At 44.4% G+C, this 17,114-nt stretch overlaps 2 protein-coding genes across 8 annotated transcripts in view; one reads left to right on the forward strand and one right to left on the reverse strand.

The window, feature by feature from the left end:
- Nucleotides 1-1,133: 1,133 nt before the first annotated feature.
- Nucleotides 1,134-9,447, forward strand: LOC106603086 (tyrosine-protein kinase receptor UFO). The gene is made up of 18 exons (XM_082974475.1): nucleotides 1,134-1,569; nucleotides 1,922-2,129; nucleotides 2,230-2,330; nucleotides 2,412-2,594; nucleotides 2,741-2,821; nucleotides 2,919-3,233; nucleotides 4,947-5,086; nucleotides 5,191-5,335; nucleotides 5,497-5,626; nucleotides 5,735-5,829; nucleotides 6,393-6,488; nucleotides 6,631-6,708; nucleotides 6,809-6,901; nucleotides 7,032-7,153; nucleotides 7,309-7,418; nucleotides 8,106-8,265; nucleotides 8,411-8,547; nucleotides 8,699-9,447. The coding sequence occupies exons 1-18, from the start codon at nucleotides 1,494-1,496 to the stop codon at nucleotides 9,162-9,164; spliced, it is 2,736 nt and encodes a 911-aa protein (XP_082830601.1). The 5' UTR covers nucleotides 1,134-1,493; the 3' UTR covers nucleotides 9,165-9,447.
- A 21-nt stretch (nucleotides 9,448-9,468) lies between these two features.
- ryr1a (ryanodine receptor 1a (skeletal)) overlaps nucleotides 9,469-17,114 on the reverse strand; it is a 71,374-nt gene continuing 63,728 nt past the window's right edge. For all 7 annotated transcript variants that reach the window (XM_014196271.3, XM_082974452.1, XM_082974450.1 and 4 more), the window contains 14 exons: nucleotides 16,830-16,995; nucleotides 16,613-16,699; nucleotides 14,793-15,077; nucleotides 12,610-12,740; nucleotides 12,453-12,495; nucleotides 12,223-12,356; nucleotides 11,917-11,977; nucleotides 11,640-11,786; nucleotides 11,418-11,552; nucleotides 11,153-11,309; nucleotides 10,944-11,008; nucleotides 10,709-10,809; nucleotides 10,575-10,626; nucleotides 9,469-10,450 (listed from right to left, as the gene is read on the reverse strand). In XM_014196271.3, the coding sequence (XP_014051746.3) occupies nucleotides 10,355-10,450; nucleotides 10,575-10,626; nucleotides 10,709-10,809; nucleotides 10,944-11,008; nucleotides 11,153-11,309; nucleotides 11,418-11,552; nucleotides 11,640-11,786; nucleotides 11,917-11,977; nucleotides 12,223-12,356; nucleotides 12,453-12,495; nucleotides 12,610-12,740; nucleotides 14,793-15,077; nucleotides 16,613-16,699; nucleotides 16,830-16,995 (1,660 nt within the window). In that variant the 3' untranslated portion in view covers nucleotides 9,469-10,354. The remainder of the gene's footprint in view (nucleotides 10,451-10,574; nucleotides 10,627-10,708; nucleotides 10,810-10,943; nucleotides 11,009-11,152; nucleotides 11,310-11,417; nucleotides 11,553-11,639; nucleotides 11,787-11,916; nucleotides 11,978-12,222; nucleotides 12,357-12,452; nucleotides 12,496-12,609; nucleotides 12,741-14,792; nucleotides 15,078-16,612; nucleotides 16,700-16,829; nucleotides 16,996-17,114) is intronic.

The following is a 17,114-nucleotide window of genomic DNA, read 5'->3' on the forward strand; positions in this document are numbered from 1 at the left end:
TGCCACAAAGATGGCCACCGGGCCTCCCACAGTCTAATTTAAACTTTAATGGTCATGTCTATTATTGTCTATATTTCTATGATTTCAATATGGAGGTTGACAGTATAATTTAAAACAACAAATATTCCCATCCAAGTCAACATTTTCTGATGTGTGAACCTCCAACAACCATCTTTGTGGTGCCATTCGAAAGTTGACATTTAATTTCTCCCATTTTAGTAAATTTATCAGCCTAAACATGTATTCAAGAGAATGTTGTCAACCAATGGCAACACAACACGAAAAACTCAGATGATGTAAAATAGGGTCTAAGCTACACTATATGTGAATATGAAAACAATTGGAGTTTACAGGTTTTTAGATAATTGACGTTTAAGGTTAAAAATGACCATTTTTTTCAACAAATTATTAAATAGTTTGACAAGCCTGTTTGTAAGCTTTTAAATTATATCAATATCAACCGTTTATCTTTTCCAGTGATGAAGACATGGATGTCTCATGGTATGGTGGGGTACGCAAAATAGGTGAGCTTTGAGCACCTTTATTTCTTGAATGTTTTGTCATTCAGGTCCAAAAAGTCCCTTTCTGAGCACTTCTACAATGGGCAAAATATGTATGGAAGGTTTCGTTCAAATCAAAAGGGGTGCTGTCAAAAAGTGATTGAATTCAAATGGATTTACCCAGGAGGGACATTTGCATCTTAAATTATATTTATTTTATTGACATAATGCTTGTTTGCCATTAACAAATCAGCGTTTCTAAAAGACTTCAGACCACTTGAATGCATCCAACTGGTACTTACGACTTCACAACTGGTAAATTCCCACATCCCATTTGGTTACGAACGCAGCATACTTTCTAACGTCAGATAAATAGAACAAATATTTCTTCATAGTATGTAATGTATGCTAGGGGCGGAACAAATTCTCTAAAAGTATACAGTATTCTCAATTTACTATTTCTTCAATGGTTGAGTGTGCATGAAAGTCAGAAAAGTGAATGAAGAAGAGGGAGTAATGGAGGGAAAATAAATGTCAAGGGCTAGCCCAACCGACCGCAAGAAGGCGCTATTATTTCGCAATGGAATAATAGCGCCATCTTGCGGCCAGTTGAGCTAGTCAAGAGCTAAAGTTTTCCCTATGAGTAATTCAATTCTGAGAGACATGCCTAATACTCGCGGACTATTTGCCTATTAAACTAAATTCAGTCTCGGGGATCGGCTACATCATATCCAGCAGTATTAGGTTATATTGTGAATTCGACTCCTGGAAGAAGAAAAACTGTTTCAATAATTGCTCATGAATGGCATAGTCTACTCTCAAGGATAACTTTTTGGAAAGCGTCTGAAACCTTCAAGAAATAGTCTAACGTGGATAGTGTGCGAGGAAGATGACAAATTTCTTGCCAGGAAGGATGTAAAGATGTCTGTCTGAGGCATAATTTTAGTCGTAGTAGAGACCAATCTTGTTCTTCAAAAGCAAACCTGAACGAGGATGAAGGGCAACAGAGGGTGTTTGCCGTTATTTGTTCTTCTGTTGATGGGTATAGGTACAGTGGTCCCTGTGCCAGGTGAGTCAGCATTGATGATAACAGAGATTATGTTATCATTTTAGCAATATAAATTACCTCTCAGAAATGATCATAACGTATGTTTTATCATTTGAAAAACTTTCTAAATTGTATTATTTGAAAAACGTATGTGCTTTTCTTTACGGTTTATCTTACTTATGAACGTTTTAGGCTGGTATATAGGGTTAGGCTAATATTACAGTTAATTGACAAGATAAGTTTACCATTAAATATAGTGTAAAATTAACTCATGCTTCCCCAAGTGAACTTGGTATGCATGAATCTAATTTAGGGACAATATTTACTGAATGTCAGTTTAACATTCAGATTAATGTGTGTCCTTTGAATCAAGTGTTTCAGTTTGTGAAGAGCCCAGCCAATGTAACCTCATCCCTGGGTAAGCCGGTGCAGGTGCTCTGTACTCTCCAGGGAGATGGAGGTGGAGAGGAACCTCCGGATGTAGTGTGGTTTAGGGACGGTAAATCCTTGGATTACTCTGACACCAATCAAGTCCAAGTGCCTGTCACCGAAGGAAGTTGGTTGACCATCAGTGAACTCAGGTCATTCTCCATTACGACTCTCTCCCTCTCTGTTTATGTCACACATTCTTGGTCTGACTTACCTTTTTTCGGTGATAGTAATATGTCTGTCTGTCATCAGAATTGATCATGTGAAACTGTCAGACATTGGGAGATACTGTTGCATGGCAACAGTGGGGCAGAAGGACTTGATGTCTCAGGAAGGGGTCATTCAGCTAGAAGGTAGAGTTTCTGTCTGTCTCTTCAATAATCTGTCTTTTTATTTTCTACAGTATCTTACTCACAGTTCATCGTCTTTTCCAGGAATCCCTCATTTCGCAGTGGAGCCTCATGACGTGACAGTAGTGGCTAATGTTAGCCTCAGCCTGCAGTGCATGGCCCATGGGCCTCCAGAACCTGTCAGGATCATCTGGCTGCAGAATGGAGGACCACTCAACACTCTCCAGGACCCGGTATCCCACTCTCCCTCCACTCTCAACCTCACAGGTAAAGACTTTTCTCTTACTTTTGCATTTTGCTTACAAACAGCACATTATACAGGCTTAAAATTGAAACCGCATTCTGTAACTGTCTATTTGCTTTTCTGTCAGTCTTCCCTCTGACCGACCACCTCCTTGCATCCCTGTTGTTAGGCCTCAACCATACAAGCAGCTTCTCCTGTGAAGCCCACAACAGTAAAGGTGTAGCTACCTCAGCCTCCGGAACAGTGACAGGTCTGTACCAACAGGGAAGGCGTTCAACGTAAACGACTTATGATGATGTGGATTTCTTTGGTCTTATTCATGACTACCTCTCTTGTCTTGGTTTTAGTGGTTCCCTCCCAGGCACATGAAGTCCAGGCTGTAGAGGTTACCATCTCTTCCCTGCTGATCTCCTGGGAGCCTGGCTTTGGAGGGGTGTATCCTGTCTCTGTGTGCTCTATACAGGCAGCTCCATCTGGTCCTGACCGCACTGCATTGCTTAATCACCTGATCCACAATCAGAATGTAAACGTTGTCCCACCTGCCCGACACCTGATCCCAGACCTGGAGCCCTACTCCTCCTACGACGTGAGGGTGGCTTGCCGTAGCAGTCAGGGTGCTTCCCCCTGGACACCATGGGTAACACTGCGCACATCCGAAGGAGGTAAGCTGTTTGCCACAGTCCTCTACCCACAACCCATCAGCGTGTGTTTACAGCATTCTATTACCGATCATGTATTTTGTTATATGTATTCACATCTACAACTCTTAGGTATTCTAGCAGATGATTTCGTCCTGAGTGACTTACAGTAAAATAAGTTCATGTTAAAGTGCGATACCTATGTAGCAGAGGTCAGTGACTAACAGGGGGAACAATGAGAGTTGAGTGACTCGCTGTGAAACTAGGCTGGTTATGGGTCAAAGATTGTTCTGGGGAAAAAGAAAAAAAAACATTTTGGAATTGGTTAAGGAATCTCAAGTGTTTTTGATAGAACAGACAGAAGAGATACAGGTTTATGGTTTTGAAAAGCAGAGGGGTCTAGTGTTTCATTCTAAATATTCATCTGAGAAGGGCCAGATGGATGGAACCTGACGTTAAATCAAGATTTTCAGTGCTATTCCTCTGAGCTGGCAACAGGCAGTCACATTTGCCAGTAAGAACACCCTTCTCTCCATCCAAAGTGTTCTTAAATATAAACTTCTATATTGAGAAAGTTGCTTGAGCGACGGAGGAGGTACTGAGGGCAGGAGGGAAACAGATTAAACATTCTCTATTCATGGTTTGGCAGAGGTGGCTCAATCCTGCTGTGTCCATATAATGCTGCAGTGTGTTTGAATTATGGCGAGTGGAGAAGCGGTTTTTCCATGCCAACTCATGCTTTCCGCAGTCTGTAATGTAGACATGTTTGTGTAGAAGGGAAATAGAAAGAGAGACATTCGGAGAGAAGGGGAAAGGGGGAAACAGCCAATTTCACAGTGGTGCAGTGCACATCAACACACCATCAACTGACCAATGAAGAATTTTCCTACTGAAGAAAAAGTCCTCGTTCTATCAAATCAGTTACCAGATGTCAGGCTTAAAAGAAAACACCCTTCTTGTGCTGGGAGAATGCATGTTTGGATTCATTTGATTCCATTAGCTAAACGGTGCTGACCGTGTGAAGCAAAAAGAAGTCACCGTCAAATTGATTTATTTCAAACACTTTTTTGTTGTTGCATGCGGTAGATAACTCATGACTCCTAGTTCTTAGCGTAACCAAACCATTTAGACTCTTTGCTTTTGTCTCTCCTATTTATCTGAAAATAACATGCGCGCATGACGTGGCACAGACCTGTAAGGTGTGTGTGTGTGTGTGTGTGTGTGTGTGTGTGTGTGTGTGTGTGTGTGTGTGTGTGTGTGTGTGTGTGTGTGTGTGTGTGTGTGTGAGTGTGAGCGAGCGAGCTATATTCCTGACCTCCCCACAAAGTAAAAGTATCTTATCCCTCCCATCTACATCTCTCTCCACTGCTCCTGGGTCAGAGGTAGAGGGGAGTGAGAGGGGCGCGGGCTGAGGGAGCGAGCGAGAGAGAGCCGGGTAGATGGAGGGAGAGGGGAAGGTGCTTGTGTTTTTGTTGGCCGAGGTGGAGCCACATGTGGAAACGATCAGCAGTGGAACACTCACCGATGACATCACCAGGCAGGGTCCAGCCGCAGCCCACGCTATGACTCACAACGTGACAGACAAAGATGCCTTTATTTACATTGTTGTCTTAATAAGATAAATATTACGCACGGAACTTTGCACACTGGTTTTAACAACATGAGTCTGGTAGTGTGTGTTACAGGTCATTTTGATATGTTGTGAAAATGATTCCTTTTTTGGCATGGATCTGACAGTACCAGAGGCAGCACCAGACAATGTGAGTGGACTGTTTAATGGAACAGAGGTTATTGTCAGCTGGACCAAGCCACCAGGCAGACTGAATGGCCAGATACTAGGGTACAGAGTGGAGTACAGAACCCCTAACAAGTCCAAGGTAACCCATGTCACAGTTGTCAAAGTAAACATATGTTGTAGGCATTCTCTCTCTCTCTCCCCCTCACACACCATCTTTGCTGTTGTTTTGTTTTCCTGCTTCAGGCTGTTATGGAGTCAGTTCAGTCCTCTGAACTAGCTATCCCTCTCTCCAGCCTCCTGGACAGTGTGTCCCTGAGTGTGAGTGCCTGTACTGTGGCAGGGTGTGGCCCCTGGAGCCCTGTCCAAACCCTCAAACAGAAACAGCCTGGTGAGTCTGGACAGAACAGAGGGAGACAGTAGGATGGTTGGGATGGGCCAAAGGAGAGGAGAAAACAGCAGGAGATTCCAAATGTTCTAGGTTGATTCATTAGGTAGCCTATTTTAGTGTCTGTGTAATAGCTGACATACCTCTCTTTCCTGCCTTTTTAGATTTCTCCCCACGTCAGGCATTTTCCTGGCATTGGTGGTATGTGATCATGGGGATCGCTGTCAGTCTGGCCTTGATAGGGTTCATCGTGGTATATGCAATCATATTGCGTCAAAGAGAGACATGCTTTGGGTATGTACCTATGGCTCTCCCTGTATCCCTTCGTTTCATTTTTTGTTGTTGTCGTTACTGTTCGATGATCAATTAAAAACACCTGTGTGTTTGTGTGTTGCGCGACAGGAAACCATTTTACCCTATGAGAAACGGGGGTGGGGACTTCGTAGTAAGATACAGAGCCCGACGCACCTACAATCACCAGTCGAATGAAGCCACATGTGAGTTGGCATGCCAGTGACGTCAGAGAAACAGTCACCAGTAAAACGCCTTGGAAGCAAATGGTGTGTCATGAAGTGTGGGAGTTCAGGAACAGATGTTGAAAATCAGATTTCATCCGTTTGCTCAATGTTGTGCTGTGCCAGATGCGGTGGGGCAGAGTGGTGTCGAGATCTGGCTGTTAACACAATCCGCTGGAGAACACAGAGATATTAGTTTGAGAGTTCAAATCTTTGTCGAGTCACACTGCTATTATTCTTAGGGGGACAAGGCTTTCAGTACAATTGGGAAATGTTTTAAATCATAGTTTTGGAATGTGTTTGTTCCTAGAGCATTCTGTTTCAACACGCATTGTTGTGAAAAGGCAAACAGGAAGAGAAAACAGACTGTAAAGCCTACAACAGTCGAACAATAACGGACTCATATTCTGTATTGTTTTTCGAAACGGAATTTCTCATTTGTTTAAGGGCAATGGGAGAGGATTAACGCGAAAGTTATTTTCCAATATTTAATGTTCTAAGAATCCCCGTTTCTGTGTAAGAGAGAGTATTAACCCTTTCCGCAGTGAACAGCCTGGTGATCAGTGACGAACTGAAGCAGAAGTTGCAGGATGTGATGGTGGACCGACACAAGCTGACCCTGGGCAAGACCCTGGGAGAGGGTGAGCTCTGACTGAAGCCTTCATCATACGTTATGTACTGTAACCTAGTCAGTAATGAACTCCTACATCCATGACCCTTAAGAGGCTTAGATCCCCAGATACACCCAGCTGACTAACAACATGTCCATGTCTTGATGTGCAGGGGAGTTTGGCTCCGTCATGGAAGGCCTCCTGGTGCATGAAGAGACTGTCCTGAAAGTGGCTGTGAAGACCATGAAGAGTGAGTGATCGGACAAGTGTCGGATGTCCCCACGTCCGTCTCCCATGGTGCAGTATGTGTCAGTTTGACCTCAGCCACCCTCTCCTTCTCCCTCTCGTAGTTTCCATCTGTACCCGCACCGAGATGGAGGACTTCCTCAGGGAGGCTGCTTGTATGAAGGAGTTTGACCACCCCAACGTCATGCGACTCCTCGGTGAGAGACTGGGCTGATTTTGTTTTGTCACTTATCGCGCTACTATTAACACGCCGTCGTTTTTTTTCTCGCAAGAGTCCGTTACCAAGTAGGTAGATTCATTCTGTTGTTTCCCCAACCCTCCCTGTAGGAGTGTGTCTGCAGACGGTAGAGAGGGGAGGCTACCCATCCCCTGTCGTCATCCTGCCCTGTATGAAACATGGGGACCTGCACAGTTTCCTGCTCTACTCTCGACTTGGGGACAGTCCTTTGGTCAGTTCCCTCCCCTCCCACGCAGATGGGCAAAGTTTTTGTTACACAAATAAATTGTAGCGTTACGCTCTTTTCTCCTTTCATACATGTTCCATTGGTGCTGCTGTATAGCCACCCCCTGTCTGTATCTTATCGTCTCTGTCTCCATTCATCAGTCCCTGCCTTCTCAGATGTTGGTGAAGTTCATGACAGACATCGCACGGGGAATGGAATACCTGAGCAACAAGAGGTTCATCCATAGAGACCTGGCAGCGCGAAACTGCATGTGAGGATTCTCACCTCTGTTCTGTCTGTGTCCCCTGTTTCTCACACATACTCTTCAATGTTTTTTCTGTGATAGTCTGAGAGAATGATTGTGAAACAAGTTGAGTGATACGAGTAACAGTACTGTTTTATGTTGCTATTACGTTGTTTGTGCTCATCTACATACACACTGAGTGTACAAAACATTAAGAACGCCGTAATATTGAGTTCTACCCACCCTCTTTTGCCCTCAGAACAGCCTAAATTCATCAGGGCATGGACTCTACAAGGTGTCGAAAGCGTTCCACAGGGATGCTGGCCCATGTTGACTCCAATACTTCCCACAATTGTGTCAAGTTGACTGGATGTCCTTTGGGTGGTGGACCATGCTTGATACACACGGGAAGCTGTTGAGTGTGAAAAACCCAGCAGCATTGCAGTTCTTGACACAAACCGGTGCAACTGGCACCTACTACCATACCTACTACCAAAGGCACTTAAATCTTTTGTTTTGCCCGTTCACCCTCAATGGCACACATACACAATCCATGTCTCAATTGCCTTAAGGCTTAAATCATCTACACTGATTGAAGTAGATTTAACAAGAATAAGGGATCATAGCTTTCACCTGGATTCACCTGGTCAGTTTCTCATGGAAAGAGCAGGTGTCCTTAATGTTTTGTACACTCAGTATATATCTGTCCTGCAGGCTGAACGAGAATATGACTGTGTGTGTGGCTGATTTTGGCCTATCCAAGAAGATCTATAATGGAGACTACTATAGACAAGGACGCATTTCAAAGATGCCAGTAAAATGGATCGCCATCGAGAGCCTGGCAGACCGAGTGTACACCACCAAGAGTGATGTGGTGAGCTATCCTAACTTTGTCCAGCTACATTGTGACCCATGTCTCCTACTGTATTTGGGTTTTAACATCCTGCAGCAGAATTCATAACAAAGAGTAAATACAAGAACATTCTTTTTGTGACGGCGCTTATTCCCCTCTCTCGAAGTGGTCGTTTGGAGTGACTATGTGGGAGATAGCCACTCGGGGGCAGACGCCCTACCCTGGAGTGGAAAACAGTGAGATCTACGACTACCTTAGACAGGGCAACCGCCTCAAACAGCCCCCTAGCTGCCTGGACACCATGTGAGTGCCTGTTTCTGGATCTGTACATATAAATCATTGAGTAGTATGACTTATTGTTATTTAGTGGTGTATAGTAGAGGCAACCAATGTACCTCTACCTTTCCTGGATTATCTGGATTTTGGGGAATTTTGTATGTCCTCTATACTGTAGCTACTCCCTGATGTTCTCCTGCTGGCTACTGAGTCCTAAGGACCGCCCGGGGTTCCCATCTCTGCGCTGTGACCTGGAGAAAGCCCTGGAGGAGATGCCCGAGCAGGAGGAGGCCGATGACCTGCTCTACGTCAACATGGAGGAGCCCTCAGGCTCTCTGTCGGGGGCCGTGGGGGGCTGGGAGCCTTTTGGACTGACTCACCCGTCCTACCAGAAGAACATGGGCCCTCTGGAAACCGTCCAGGTGCATCATCATCACGCTGATCGCTATGTACTCTGCCCTCAGCGCGAGGCCCAGCCCTATCTCAATGACTCTATTGACAGCCTGAGCTGGATGGCCTCCTCGTCAAGCCCCACCCTGCAGCTCCAGGCCTCCTGCTCCTCCTCCCCCACCTCCTCTCTCCTTCTCGACGGGCAGGACAACAGGGAAGGAGAAGGATGGGACCGGAGGGTCTTCAGGAAGTGAGGTATAAAGGCACACAGAGGGACTTCCAGTAGTTGTGAATAAATACTGAAGAAAGTAGACAAGTTCACTACAATACGGTAGTCCAAATGAACAAGATCAAAACAAATCAAGGATTGGTTGTGTTACGGACAGTTCAACAGTTGTGTACATACTGTATACACTGTAGTCAATTGCCACCAATCACATGCTAAATAAATATTTATCTTCCCAATATGAATATTAAGAAACCAAATCAACTAATCCGTTGGCACGGACTGTGTAATAAATTGGTATAATCCTTTACTGAAAGGAAACTACATCAAACTGTAAGTGCATCAAAGCCTTTATTTAATAAACCAATGAACAAACCCATTAATAAACCAGTATTTTTTTTGGTTTTAAGAAAACAAAATAGTGAGTTCCCTCAAACTAAACAAGGTACTGGATACAATAATGCATTCATGGCGTTCAGACTAGCCAGGCTTAAAATACATTCAATAAATTAAAAACGAATAAATACACAAACCCTAGTTACTACGTCAACAACACAGTAACCATCGTCAGTTCTGTTGAGAGAAATAGTCATAATTAAAACAGATACAAAGAACATTTCAGGAAAAACCTTGTCAATTGAAAAGCAGCAGTTGAAGAGCATTTAAAGTCAATACTGTACTGTATGTAGTGGTTCTAGAGCTTTTCCAGTGGGCTGGTAAAATATTATCTACGAGACTGTTGTGTAAATAGCTTTAAAGGATAAAGTACCATCAACAATACTCCAGTTGTGTTTACAGTATATCTGGTACCGGTATCTCTTGCTTTATGAGTAGGAGGAGATAGCCGGGTATCAAAGTACTATACCAATAATGACAGTTTTGGTACAGTATCAAGATGCTGCTGTAGCATGCGACTAATAAAGTTTGTTCCAATAATTTAGGCACTGAAGTTTTACAAAATTGACATGCATAATGCACTTAATTATTGAGAATATTTGTGTGTGTTGGCAAACGGGAGTATTTTCCCACATTCACTCGCACAATGACATTTCAAGAATTACTGTCACTGTATGTTTCAACTTGACATTGCTACAAACACTTCTAAACGCAGTTATTTAGTTTGCATGTGTTTGGGCCCAACTCTCTTCCATACAGTATAGTACAGCTATTTCAGTACGGTTTAATATGTTATTAAACCTACAAATTGTAGTAGTATGGTTATGCAAGCTGATCCTCATATTGCTTCCTGAAACAGTCCCCAGCAGGGAAGAAGTCCCACGCTCGCTCCTGGTACATCTTCCACACATATGACTCCTGGAACAGAGGAGAGGAGGAACCAGGACAGAGGGAGAAAAGAAGAGACAGCCAATTGAAATGAATGGCTACAAAACGTGAGGCATTTGGTGCCACGAACACAAAGACCGACTGACAGACTCACCTGGCCAGTATGCTCCGTCTCATCTTTGTTGATGAGGTACATTAAGAAGAACCTGTAGAGAACAGACAGACAGGCAGGTCAGCGTGATGGCGGATGGACATACACTGTTGACTGATGACAGGGAGAACACATACATGTAGTTGGCCAAGTTGTGTTCCTCCAGGGTGTGGGTCTCGAAGCCGTGCGGCGTCGTATCAAAGTAGTCGCTTCCAATTCCACAGATGAAGCACTTGGTCTACAAGAATCAAATAAACAGAAACAGTAGGCAAGATGATGGTATGTGCATAACTAAGTTACTGACTTAAACTCACCTAAAAATGATGAACGCCAAAGATACAATATATATATATATTTTTTAAAGATCTGTACCTCCATGTCTTCCTTAACCTGCTCTTGTTGGTCTCGGAGCTCTCCGAAGGCGTCAATGATCAGACCTGTAGGAAACACACAATCTCACAGCCATCACATCCCTTACAGCCGAATGGAATTCTGACTAGATATCCGAGATTGCCCTTGCTTGAGGTTCTGTACAGTGGTGGAGTAGCGTTTTGGAATGCATAAGAGGGACGGTGCCATACCCTGGATGATGGCCAACAGGATGACAATGACAAAGAAGAAGAAGGTGATGTCAAAGACCACCCGGTAGAGCTCGTACACGTCTCCCGCCGGGTCCTCGATCTCGTCCCCTATGCCACCGCCAGCACGCACTCCCACGTACATGTGGAAGAGGTAGCACTGACACAAGTGGAGGGAAGAGAGCACATTGAGTATAGTGAAGTAGTAAGTAAACTCAAACATACTGTACGACTATAGAGTATATGGTATAGCATAGAGCTGACTCACAGTCATCATGTCATCACATTTCATATCCGGCTCATCCTCATCTTCACTCTTGTTGTAAAACTTGCGGAAGAAGATAAAGGCCACTACAGTGTAGAGATACACCACCACTGCCAACAAGCCCAATGTCATCATGAGCTAGGAGGGGAAACAGGAAATGAGTCGTATCAGCAGCACATTCACTGAAAAACGGAGGCTGGAAGGGTGTTACTGTTCAGGTCCTACCTGTTTCCCATTGTGGGTGACAGAGGACAGGATAGTACGCAGATCCTTCACACCGATGGCTATGTCCAGCAAGTGACAGGCATAGAAGAAGTTGTTGTAATGTCCAAGCAAGGACATGATCGTGTACCAACACAGATAGAGAAAAGTCTGGGGGAAGAGATTGAAATAATAATATAAAGTTTGTCTTCAACTTACAGTATGAAAATGAACAATTATTATAACCAATACATCTACAGCACAAATATAGAAAATACTATTCATCTATGATCCCTCTTACCCCGTCTGTGAACACAACTCCACATTTCCAGATCTGGTACTTAAAGTCAATAGATGTACACCTGAAAAATATATGATTGGATTTCAATGACAAAATGTTCTTATATTTATGTAGCTAGTAGGGTTAACAATATACTGTTAATTTAAGTGGCTCAATAACCCCATGAAAAGCTCCCCTATCAAGATATGTGTATCTTGTGTGTATAACAGCATTGGAAGTGTGTATAACAGCATTGGAAGTGTGTATAACAGCATTGGAAGTGTGTATAACAGCATTGGAAGTGTGTATAACAGCATTGGTTAATACCAGGCCAACGTGGAATTGTCTGGTTCCTCCGGCTTCTTATCAGTTTGTTGACTGACGTCCAGCGAGGCTAAATCCATGCCTAGGAGCTCTGCGATCCTCTCTCTGCCGTAAATGTCTCCATACTTATCCAGGACCTGGCCACACAGACATACAACATGGACCATTCCATCCTGAGACCAACTCGACCAACTTCCTCCCTACATAGCCTCCAAGACCAAAAAGTGTCTTACCTTTCGCTTAACAAACTTGTCCCAGTAGTTGTTTGGGAAAGAACTGTGAATAGAAATGTGGAAAGATGTGCATCATTTAAGCTGTAATTCCTAACATTTTCTGAAAGGAGATGATATAATATTATTGGTAGAGGTGGACTTCTAGGAGCTTGCTTACGGTGTGTTGAGGACCAGTCTGTCCCATTGGCCTTTGATGTCATCATCCTCAGGCTGCTCTGTGATGTAAAGACCATCAAACTCCAGCTTCCTGGCCAGCTCCTTCTCCCTCTTAAAGATCACCAGAGGGATCTGAGAGGAACACACATTGTCTGTTGTCATTGAGTTGTTTATTTCATAATGCAGATCACTCGTGTTCTTGATGAAAAGAATCCCACTAACTGTTATGGGGCAAAGATACACTTGATGTCTGTTGTTATTGTAGTTGTAGTAGTATGTATTAGTAGTGTGTAGTATGTAGTAGTAGTAGTATGTCGTGGTAGTAGTAGTGTGACTCGCGCAATACGAAAGCGGTCAGATGACGCGGATGCTACGCTACAGGATTGGAATATGTTCTGTGATTCATCCAATGGCATTGAGGAGTATACCACCTCAGTCACCAGCTTCATCAATAAGTGCATCGACGACGCTGTCCCCACAGTGACCATACGTACATACCCCAACCAGAAGCCATGGATTACAGGCAACATCCGCACCGAGCTAAATGCTAGAGCTGCTGCTTTCAAGGAGCGGGACACTAATCCAGACGCTTATAAGAAATCCCGCTATGCCCTCAGATGGACCATCACACGGGCATAGCGTCAATAAAGGACTAAGATTGAATCCTTCTACACCGGCTCTGACGCTTGTCGGATGTGGCAGGGCTAGCAAACTATTACGGACTACGAAGGGAAACACAGCCGCAAGCTGCCCAGTGACGCGAGCCTACCAGACGAGCTAAATGCCTTTTATGCTTCGAGGCAAGCAACACTGAAGCATGCATGAGAGCACCAGCTGTTCCGGACGAATGTGTGATCACACTTTCCTTTGAACAGGTCAACATTCACAAGGCCGCGGGGCCAGACGGATTATCAGGGCGTGTACTCAGAGCACTCGCGGACCAACTGGCAAGTGTCTACACTAATATTTTCAACCTCTCCCTGACCAAGTCTGTAATACCTACATGTTTCAAGCAGACCACCATAGTCCCTGTGCCCAGGAACGCAAAGGTACCTGTCTAAATGACTACCGCCTCGTAGCACTCACGTCGATAGCCATGTAGTGCTTTGAAAGGCTGGTCATGGCTCACATCAACACCATCATCCCGGAAACCCTAGACCCACTCCAATTTGCATACCGCCCCAATAGATCCACAGATGACGCATTCTCAATCGCACTCCACACTGCTCTTTCCCACCTGGACAAAAGAGACAGCCAATTCCTGTTCATTGACTACAGCTCAGAGTTCAACACCATAGTGCCCACAAAGCTCATCAATAAGCTAAGGACCCTGGGACTAAACATCTCCCTCTGAAACTGGATCCTGGACTTCCTGACGGGCCGCCCCCAGGTGGTAAGGGTAGGCAACAACAATCTGCCACGCTAGTCATAGACTGTTCTCTCTGCTGCCGCACGGCAAGCGGTACCGGAGCGCCAAGTCTAGGTCCAAGAGGCTTCTAAACAGCTTCTACCTCCAAGCCATAAGTCTCCTGAACGTCTAATCAAATGGCTACCCAGACTATTTGCATTGCCCCCTCCCCCCTTTTACACCGCTGCTACTCTCTGTTGTTATCATCTATGCATAGTCACTTTAATAACTTGACCTACATGTACAGATTACCTCGACTAACCGGTGCCCCCACACATTGACTCTGTACCGGTACCCCCCTGTATATAGTCTCACTATTGATATTTTACTGCTGCTCTTTAATTACTTGTTACTTTTATTTCTTATTTTTATCCATATTTTTTTAACTGCATTGTTGGTTAGGGGCTCGTAAGTAAGCATTTCACTGTAAGGTCTACACCTGTTGTATTCGGCGCATGTGACTAACACAGTTTGATTTGATTAGTATGTAGTAGTACAGTAGAGGCTGCTGAGGGGAGGATGGCTCATAATAATGGCTGGAATGGAGTGAATGGAAGATACTCAGCGGCCTCCACTGTAGTAGAAGTGTATGTATGTATGTATGTATGTGTATGTATGTATGTATGTGTATGTATGTATGTATGTATGTGTATGTATGTATGTATGTATGTATGTATGTATGTATGTATGTATGTATGTATGTATGTATGTATGTATGTATGTATGTATGTATGTAGGAGTAGCAGTAGTTGTATCTACTATTGCATGAACCTCACCTTTAGACAGTTGTAGCCGATGATGCAGAGGAAGGCGATGACTGTGTGCAGGGCGGCCAGGAATGTGAGAGTGGGCTGCATGTAGCCAGTGCTCTCCTCCAAGAAGAAGTAGACTGGGCCCTCCTCCTCCTCCTCATCTCCTCCTTCATCCCCACCAGATCCCTCCATCTCTTCTGCTGAGCCCTCAAACAGCCCACTGCCCTCAAACAGCGCCCCCACCCCCGAGCCCTCAAACATGCCAGAGCCCTCCACCTCATCACCTTCTCCAGGGGGGCTGTCCGACACCTGAACAATGGACACAGGCAGAGACACAACACAGATGCATGTGAACATTTAACACTTGACGTGTTATGCAGGGATGAGGTCAATTCCAATTGAAGGCAGTCAATTCAGGAAGTGCTTTGAATTTAAAATTCTAAAACCCTGGTTATATGTAATGTTTAGGTCAGAACACTATACAACCACATGTCACTTCCCACCTGGAGAGGGTATTACACATAAAACAAATCAAATGATGGTCAGATACACTACATGACCAAAAGTATGTCGACACCTGCTCGTCAAACATCTCATTCCAAAATCATGGCCATTAATATGGGTTTTTCTCCATTTTACTGCTATAACAGCCTCCACTAGATGTTGGAACATTGCTGCGGCCGGGGACTTGCTTCCATTCAGCAACGAGCATTAGTGAGGTCAGGCACTGATGTTGGGCGATTAGGCCTGGCTCGCAGTCGGTGTTCCAATTCATCCCAAAGGTGTTCGATGGGGTTGAGGTCAGGGTTCTGTGCAGGCCAGTCAAGTTCTTCCACACCAATCTCCACAAACCACTTATGTACGGACCTCGCTTTGTGCACGGGGGCATTGTCATGCTGAAACTGGAAAAGGCCTTCCCCAAACTGTTGCCACAAAGTTGGAAGCACAGAATCGTCTAGAATGTCATTGTATGCTGTAGCGTAAAGATTTCCCTTCACTGGAACTAAGGGACCTGAACCATGAAAAACAGACCATTATTCCTCCTTCATAAAACTTCACAGTTGGCACTATGCATTGGGGCAGGTAGTGTTCTCCTGGCATCCGCCAAACCCAAATTCATCTGTCGGACTACCAGATGGTGAAGCGTGATTTATCACTCCGGAGAAGACATTTCCACTGCTCCAGAGTCCAATGGTGGCCAGCTTTATACCACTCCAGCTTGGCATTGCGCATGGTGATCTTAGGCTTGTGTGCTGCTGCTCTGCCATGGAAACCCAATTCATGAAGCTCCCGATGAACAGTTCTTGTGCTGACGTTGCTTCCAGAGGCAGTTTGGAACTCGTTAGTGAGTGTTACAACTGAGGAGGACAGATTTTTACGGTCTACGCACTTCAGCACTCGGTGGTCCCGCTGTGAGCTTCAAATCAAATCAAATGGTAGGCTTGTGTAGCCTACTGTACCATGTTTCCACTTCACAATAACAGCACTTACAGTTGACCGGGGCAGCTCTAGCAGGACCGGAAATTTCTCAAGTGGTGTAATTTTTTACATTTTTTTTACATTTTAGTCATATAGCAGACGCTCTTATCCAGAGCGACTCACAGTAGTGAATGCATACATTTCATTTCATTTCATGCACTTTTTTTTTTGTTGGTACTTTTGTACTGGCCCCCCGTGGGAATCGAACCCACAACCCTGGCGTTGCACACACCATGCTGGCGTTGCAAACACCATGCTCTACCAACTGAGCCACAGGGAAGACTAATGCGTGTCCACATACTTTTGTATATATTGTGTATTTCAAGTGACAGCTATTTTTATATATACTGTAAGAATTTGTTCACCTTGTAGAAGAGTAGAATGAAGTTTAGAGCAAATGCAATGAACAGTGCCAGAAAACGCAGATTGTAAAAGTTCCGAGAGAGGTAGTTCTGGGAAAGAAAGAGACAAAATGTTGTATTAATCACAGGTGGACAGAGGAATTGACAGTATCCAAATTGCCACATCAGCACGTCACAAAAACGATTAGAGGAAAGCAATTATTGAATTGCCATGTCTAACCAAGAATTTGTTTCTTTGGATGTCCAGCTCAGTCCAGAGTTGGAACCCTTGCTCGCGGTGTTGTTTCTTATTTTTCTTATCCTTGGCCTTCTTTTCCTTCGGTTGCTCCTGTTTCTCCTCCTCTTTGGTCTCGGCTTCCTTCTCAGCCTTCTCTCCATTTTCAGTGCTGAAAATTAAGTAAATGGGGTGTTTGGTTTATAGCACGTTCCAACACCAAAAGATGAACGCATGTACAGTATTGGTTAATAAAGGGGGATGGGAGAGTGTAGGGAGGCAGGACAGGTT

Source organism: Salmo salar, chromosome 04, assembly GCF_965601325.2.
Source record: "Salmo salar chromosome 04, fSalSal1, whole genome shotgun sequence".
In the NCBI taxonomy this organism is placed as follows: domain Eukaryota; kingdom Metazoa; phylum Chordata; class Actinopteri; order Salmoniformes; family Salmonidae; genus Salmo; species Salmo salar.

What these genes read in the sequence shown, in the direction of transcription:
- LOC106603086 (XM_082974475.1), top strand. Translation starts at nt 1,494, where the DNA reads ATGAAGGGCAACAGAGGGTGTTTGCCGTTATTTGTTCTTCTGTTGATG. An exon ending in AGCCTCCGGAACAGTGACAG is followed by an intron (nt 2,822 to 2,918) that starts GTCTGTACCAAC and finishes TCTTGGTTTTAG; the next exon opens with TGGTTCCCTCCCAGGCACAT. An exon ending in ACTGCGCACATCCGAAGGAG is followed by an intron (nt 3,234 to 4,946) that starts GTAAGCTGTTTG and finishes TGGATCTGACAG; the next exon opens with TACCAGAGGCAGCACCAGAC.